Genomic DNA, 8,060 nt, shown 5'->3' on the forward strand with positions numbered 1-8,060 from the left:
TGAAAGTGGCAGGACTTCCAGTTCTGATATTTTTGAAAGCTTCAGAATGGCTTAAACAGCTTTCTTTTAAATACCTATCTTGTGCCTCCAACTCCCTTCTCATGTGTTAATAGCAAATGTTTCTCGGCTTTGGGTGAGAGTGCACCACAGATACTTGAGAACTGTCTAGAGAAGAGAGCTGTGTGCTCGTCAGCATGGATGAGGAGCACATACCTCATTGGGCCTGAATCTCAGAAATACAATTGCAGAAGGATGAAAAAACTCTTCCTTTAAGAGGCCAACATTTATTATTTCTTGTTGAGAACCTAAGAAATATTATCTGTCACACTGTCAGAAAACATACTACACTGATTTCAGTTCTTTACATTTAACCTCTGGAAATGTTCATATTATATGCATGGAAAAAATATGCAATTCCAAGTGCTTCATATTTCGAATCAAAATTCAAGTTAAGAATTTGAATCTACCCTTCTCTTGCAAAAAAATATTGAATAAAAATTAGGGAAATGAAATCTAGAATATGTTACATGATACTAATCTGGAAAGAGGAAGACCTATGTTAAAATCTGCTCTTCTTCTATGAGAGACAGTGGTTTGAACCCAAGCTTCTTTCCATATAGAAAAGTGCATAAGTCAACAAAGTGTAAGGTATTTTGACAAAAGTGTTCCAGTGCTGAAGCAGTGCTAACACTGTTCAAAGAATGTAAGAAAAATTGAAAACAGCCATCTGGAGGTTTTGGGTTATCACCTGAGAGTTATACTTGTGTTACAGTTTCTGCTCCAGTGACTATTTCATTATTATATCAGGTGAATCAGTAAGATGAGACAGACAGACAATAGCTAATGATGGTCTCAAACTTCTTTGATCATTGCAGCAGTTGAGCTTAGGCCTCTCACATCCATTTGGTGATCTAGCACCAACTTCAGTGTTGTGAATCTGCTCTCCAGCATTATTTCCTTTTCCATATGAACATATTTAGCAAATTTGATTCAGTGTTTGTTGTAACCAAAATAATGTGTTTTTCTGAATTTAAACTTATCACCTAAAAACTCACAGAGATTCTGTCCAGAACCCATCTCAAACTGCTGTTTTGGAAACTCTTTGCACACACTATACCTATGAGTTTTCAGAGAATTTCTTCCCTGCAAAGTCAGAGGAAGCTTTATTTCGTTATCTGCATTAACCATATTAACTGTTTGGGGTTTTTTGTAGAGTTCCCTGAGGTAGCTTCTTTTACTGAACAAAGTAAGTAAATCCATACTGCATTTTCCGTAAGGTAGATAATCTATACACTAACAATAATATAAACATTTCCAGAAAATCAATGGTCTTTTAAGTGAATGAAGACATATGCAACCACTGTAAGTGAGGTATGAAATTCTGCAGCATTTTCTAAAAACAGGATTTTAAATAATATAATTAATGCTGTAATTTAAATTCACGGATAGACAAATCTAAGTGGATTTTGTTTTCCTCTAATGTTGCACCTGTAGGTTGTAATTATGTTTTCAATGAATTTAATGCAACATTTATTTGGTTTTCAGTGAGAACTCTGAGTAATTACTGCATGTCTAATGTCAGTTATTGCAAATGAATAAAATTCTGCATATTCAGGGTCAGATTCACAACATGCATAATTTGGTGTCACCATCCTGACTTCATTGTGTTGCGACTTTTTACTTCATCTGTGCATCTGGCTCAACTTTCTGCAAAAAAGATATCTATGTCTGAAACATTTAATAGGGTATCTAAGTAAGAATTTTTTGTATTTTTCATAATTTATAACAGAGATGACAGATTTATAACAGATATTTCCTACCCTATTTCAGGTTTGTGAAAGAACTACTGGAAAAGAAAGTAAGTAGAGTTCTCAATTTTATTCACTTCTGATTTCAGAAGATCCTATGTGAATATATGAAATCCTGTTGACAAACTCTGCTGCCCTAATGACAAATCAAAAAATATATGTCTTCCTATGTAGCAGACAGATATTATTAGTCTGAAAAAATGTTCTGCTAAACATATTACTGAGGAATGGACCTGTAGCAGTGTAAATTCAGTTTTGTATGGTCAAAGCATAGCAGAATAATGTTATATTTGTGTTCTAGGTGAGGGGGTTGAGTGCTCCCTCAGTAAGTCTGCAGGTGACAACAAACTCGATGGGAGTGTTCATCTGCTCAAGTAGGAAGGCTCTGCAGAGGGACCTGGACAGTCTGGATTGATGGGCTGAGGCCAGTTGGATGAGCTTCAACAAGGCCAAGTGCTGAGTCCTGCACTTGGTTCACAGCAACCCCATGCAGCACTTGGGGATGAGTGGCTGGAAAGCTGCTTGGCAGAAAAGGACTTGGGGATGTTGGTCAACAGCCAGCTGAACATGAGCCAGCAGTGTTCCCAGGTGGCCAAGAAGGCCAACAGCATCCTGGCTTCTATCAGAAATAGTGTGTCCAGCAGAATCAGGGAAGTGATCATGCCCCTGTACTCAGCACTGGTGAGGCCACACCTTGAATACTGAATACTGTGTTTAGTTTTGTGTCCCTCACTGCAAGAAGGACATTGGGGCACTGGACATGTCCAGAGAAGGACAAAGAAGCTGGTGAGGGATCTGGAGCAGTAAGTCTTACGGGGAGCAGCTGAGGGAACTGGGGTTGTTCAGCCTGGGGAAACAGGAAACTGAGGGGGAGACATTATGGGTCTCTACAACTACCTGAAAGGAGGTTGCAGTGAGGTGAGTGTTGGTCTTTTCTCCCAGGTAACAAGTGATAGGATGAGGGGAAGTGGCCTCAGGTTGCACCAGGGGAGATTTAGATTGGGTATTAGGAAAAATTTCTTTACTGAAAAGGCAGTCAAGCACTGGAATGGGCTGCCCAGGGAAGCAGTGTAGTCACTATCCCTGGGTGTGTTAAAAATATGTGTAGATGTGGCACTTCAGGATGTGGTTTAGTGGGCATGGTTGTGTTTGGTTGATGATTGGACTTGATGATCTTAGAGGTCCCTTCCAACCTTAATGATTCTATGATTCTATGCTTTTATGATTCTCTACTTACTTTAAAATATTCATCTTCCTTGAAAGGACAATTTTCTGTTAAAGAAAGGTGGAAGCCAGTTGATCACTCTGTAGTATCTAAGTAGACAATTAAGAAAAATTCTTAACAGCAGAAATCAGTGTTTTTACAGCACAGTTGCTAATCCATTCTCAAATTAGTATTTTAGGTCACCATATATCTTCCAGTGTGTTTCTAAGAAATTCAGCTTAACAGTGAGGTAAAGACAGAGTTTTACAGTCCAATATTGCAAGCAGGAATACTTTTCTTATCTGCCTTTTGCTTTCAATAGCTTAATTTGTTGACAATTGTCTCTCCAAATATTCAAGAACAGATGCCTAGAGTTTAATGACTAATTCATATGTAGTAGTAGAGTAAGTTGGCTAATCTGCAGAAGACCTGAGTAAATTGTATCTGGGAGATGGTGCTTATGGTGATTCTGCCCCTTGCTTTCATGAGACCCCCATCTGGAATATTGTGTCCAGTTCTGGGGCCCCCAACACAAAAAGGACATGGAGTTGTTGGAGCGGGTCCAGAGGAGGGCCACAAAGACGATCAGAGGTCTGGAGCACCTCCACTGTGAGGATCAGCTGCGAGAATTGGGGTTGTTCAGCCTGGAGAAGAGAAGGCTCTGGGGAGACCTTATATTGGCCTTCCAGTTCCTGAAGGGGTCCTATAGGAAAGCTGGGAAGAGACTTTTTACAAGGGCAGGTAGTGACATAATGAGGGGGAATGGTTTTAAACTGGAAGAGGGTAGATTTAGACTAGGTATTAGGAAGAAACTCTTTACTGTGAGGTTGGTGAGACACTGGAACAGGTTGTTCAGGGAAGCTGTGAATGCCCCCTCCTTGGAAGTGTTCACGGCCAGGTTGGATGGGGCTTTGAGCAACCTGGTCTAGTGGGAGGTGTCCCTGCCTATGGCAGGGGGGGTGGAACTGGGGGATCTTTAAGGTCCCTTCCAATCCAAACCATTCTGTGATTCTACGATTCTGTGACTGTCAGCAAAAATGAAAAAGCATCCTGTGCTTCTCCTGAAGTCTGGTGATATCTCAGTGACCTGATGAAAGAGTTCTAATGAAAATAACTTCTTTACTAAGGTTCTGTAAGACTGTTTTCAGAAAAAAATATATTCTCTATTTCTGTGGTGAAATTTCTAATAAAAATAAGGCTTATTTTTACACACACTATATGGCTTAGTGTTGGCAAGGATGCAGTAAGCAATGAATGGTGGAGACAAAATGTAATTGCTGTGTAAATGCTTGTCTTAATTATGGTTACTGGTATATAGATGTAGAATCCCAAGCATGTGTTTTTAATAATTTCAGTATCCAAGGGTGCAGCCTGTAATAACCCCCCGCTTTGGCCCTTCCTGCACAGAGGATTTGCTGTGTGCACTTGGTGATTTAGCACAGGCTCACGACCTTCATGTGCAGGTAAGCTCTGAGAGCTCTGTATACAATTTAAATAGTTTGGATAAATAGCACACAGACCAGGGAGTTTTCAGAATTTTAGCAAAACACTTAAACCACATTCTTACCTTGGAGCCTATCTTTTTAATTCATTTGACATTTTTAATGGTACTCTGCAAGAACACTGTTACCTGCACAGGAAATGAGAAGGCTTGTACCTGGAAGGATGCTGAAGTCAGCAAGCCCCAGTGCATGGTCACTAGGAGACCAGCACTCAGTCTCACAGGTAACCCTTGAGTTGCTAAAGGTTGTCTTCCTAGTCTGAGGTTGTTACATCTGTCTATGTTACATTTCTGTACATAGCAGATTTCAGTCGATGAAAGAGTAAGTCGTCTGTGTATCTTATTTAACGCTGTTAACATAGCTGTAGGACTTCCAGTGTGATACATATTTTAAAGCTTACAGGCCTGTTGAGACTTCAAGTTGTTTCTTTTTTGGTTTCACAGTTCTAAGCATATACTTTTTTACAGCTATCCTACATTAGGATTTTTTGTCATTACAAAGTGGGCATTCCAAAAACATATGCTCCAATGGCAGTACATGAGGAGCTAGACTTTTATCTGAGACCAGGAGTTAATCAGCCCATCTCAAGATATGTAGTGCAGGTACCTATATGGTGCCTTGAACCCAGGGTCCACTCTGCAATAAGCTGGTTCCCTCTTTTACCTCACAGTCACGTGCATTATTTATTTATGATTTTAACATTTGCCACATACCAAGCGGACCATTATGTCACCAAACTACTAGGATGGTCTATCCAGGCATACCACCTCATATCACTTTTAAAGGAATAAATGGAGCTACTCTTTTGGGCCCCAGGGACTTCTCCAATGGAAGAGAAACCCGAGGACTAGACCTAACTGTAGGCTTTACAAATACTAATTTCTATCATTTTTATTTTTATTTTTTTTTAGCACCAGTAGGTTGCTCAGAAGGTTGAAATGTCAGGTTTAATGCTATTTAAAGCCCTCATTACTATATATTTTCTTATTGCAGAGTCACATAAGTGAGAATGAAGAAGAACTCAAACTTGTGGAGAACATGTTTCCTGCCTACCAGAATTACACTGAATTGTATGATAAAAACAAGCTGCTTACCAGCAAGGTAGCTGCATAAAAAATTCCACAGCATAGCTTAGATTTATCCATGTAGAGAATATGATGGTTAACTGTAGTTGCTTGAAAAGTTTGTATTGTATTGTCAAGGTCAGTGACATCTGGCAGAAAGCAAATTATTTTTATGTTCTCTGTGGTACAGGTGTTTGTCAAGGTATTTGACCTTTAGAGAAGCCCACACTTTTCCTAAGCATTTTAGCGGAGATGAACAATGAAAGGTTTTTATGCTTCCTGATCCATTTTTCAAGGGCTCCAAAGAGAATTGGGGCAGTGAGATCAAAAGGAGGCCAGGTAAAGCTGCTGCTGTAGGAGCTGGTAATCCTTGGGCAGTTCCCAGTTATCCTTACATTGCAATGTTCTTGCACACTGGTTTTGCCTGCAGGTTTGTTCTATGGTGCTATGGTAGGACCAACTTCATTTTTTGGCAGTTTCCCACAGAAAAGCAGCTTGTCCTGTTGTGTTCTGTGTATGAACTTCACATACAGACAGGTACACTTTACTGTTCCAGCTATCCAAAAGCACTCTCATCTCATTAGCTGATTTTACCAAGTATTGAGAGGCAGGCATAGTGGCCTGAAGAGTTGAAATTCATTAAAACTTTATGCTGGCAAGAAAAATGCAAGCAGATCTGATACCAGCCCACACTAAGTACAGGTTTGAGTGCCAGGGCACATCTTACTAGATAGTAGAGAGCCTATGCAAGGGTGAATGAACAGCCAGAGTGCTTAAGCATCAGTCAAACTGATTACAGATTTTAGGATAGAATTTTCAGGGACACAAAGGGCAGCTGGGAACTGCTTGGAAATTAGCTATTGAAATCCCATTTCTATCTTTAAAACGTCCTCCAGTAAATTATTTATTTGCAGTCCTTTTTACCTGAGAAACAATATGGACTACTTAGGCATCTATGCAGAATTAACTTCTATTTTCTCACACAGTCCTATGCACACTGATTTGTTGCATCATTGTACTTGAGAGAATATTAGTGCTGCAAACACATATGTCTGAATTCTGTCGGACTTTTATATGCGCAGCACTGAAAATGGTCACTGAAAGTCAAGGTTACTGGTGCTTTCTGCTGCCAGGTTCCTTGTTGTATGGGGAAGCATTGTGTTAAAAGACAAGCACAACAAAGCCACAGACATTCCCTGCTCCCCAGCCACCAAAACTAAGACAACAAATTAATTTTTTTAATGTTTTAAAAGTATGCTTTTCAGAGCTGTAGCTGAAATATTTCATTCTTTTTAAAAAGAAGTGCAGATCAGCAGAGATATGGTTCAGTAGCTAACCCCTGTATGTCCTTAAAGTAAGATGTGGCTATTCTCACTGCATTTTTGGTTACATTTGAGCTTGATTTGTGGAGATGGCAAGGGTACAGTGCTACAGGATGCTTAGTGAAAACAATTCCCCTGCTGTTCTCATTTCTATCAGCACATTGCAAGGCCTGACAGAGTTCTTTCCTTTGAGCGGGCATTTGGCATATGAGGTAACTCAAACTAGATTTGTCTGGAAATAGTTGGTTTATGTGCTATTAAGTGATACTATCCTATACTTCTAAGTTTTGTGTATATTTCTTGTGCACCTATTTTTTAAGTCAGCTAGGTAGGCCAAGGAAGAAAAGTCATTAATCAGTTGCATAACAAATTAGATTATTTTAATTAAAGAATATTCCAGACGTATGTATCCACTGGGTGCAAACCTTCAGAGAGACAATGTGAAATGTGCTAAGAGTACCTACATCTTCCATTGTGTCATTGTACTCCTAGCCTCAATACTTAATGTCTGTGTTAACTACAGAATGTCAATTATGAGGCTGCTACAGTGCTAGGACAACTGGGGAATTCATGCTTTTGTTCCTTCCAGCTGTTAGGTCACAGCAGTCACTACAAGAGTCAGCACCCTATATTCTTACATTGATAAATGAAAAAAAGCTGAAGGAGTGATATGTCAGACATACTGAAGTTAATGAGAGTTTCTCCACTGTTGATTTAAAGAGCGTCATTCAAGAAGTGCATTAATTTCTCTTGATGGTACCAGGTGTCCTTTTGGCTGTTGAAAGCAACATAGCAAAAATCACAGGCACTGAAGTTAATGTAATACTGAGTAAAATTGGTGATTCTGTTTTTCTTCAGGCAGTGATGGCTCATGCCTGTTATCTTTCTGAAGAAGAGCTGAAACTTTTCAGTCTTCGTGGAGCTGCAATTTCACATTGCCCCAATTCTAATTTTTCGTAAGTTAAAAAAGAAAAATTGGTTTACAATTAGATAAAGCTGTTTTTTGCATAGTACCCTGAGACCAGCCTACTATTACAAGGCTATGTATATGATACCCCATTCCACCAGGAGTGACATACTCGATTGAACATGACTGTGCTCCACTTCTGTGTGGTATGCTCTGGACTGACTTGTGATATTTCAGTAAAGTCATATAAAGA

General features: G+C 39.5%; 1 protein-coding gene across 1 annotated transcript in view; it reads left to right on the forward strand.

Moving 5' to 3' along the window:
* GDA (guanine deaminase) overlaps nt 1–7,860 on the forward strand; it is a 14,695-nt gene extending 6,835 nt beyond the window's left edge. Inside the window, exons 5-8 of the mRNA XM_010183779.1 lie at nt 1,831–1,858; nt 4,368–4,475; nt 5,508–5,615; nt 7,759–7,860. Of these exons, the coding sequence (XP_010182081.1) occupies nt 1,831–1,858; nt 4,368–4,475; nt 5,508–5,615; nt 7,759–7,860 (346 nt within the window). The remainder of the gene's footprint in view (nt 1–1,830; nt 1,859–4,367; nt 4,476–5,507; nt 5,616–7,758) is intronic.
* Nucleotides 7,861–8,060: the final 200 nt, after the last annotated feature.

Source organism: Mesitornis unicolor, unplaced genomic scaffold (assembly GCF_000695765.1).
Source record: "Mesitornis unicolor isolate BGI_N332 unplaced genomic scaffold, ASM69576v1 scaffold25394, whole genome shotgun sequence".
In the NCBI taxonomy this organism is placed as follows: domain Eukaryota; kingdom Metazoa; phylum Chordata; class Aves; order Mesitornithiformes; family Mesitornithidae; genus Mesitornis; species Mesitornis unicolor.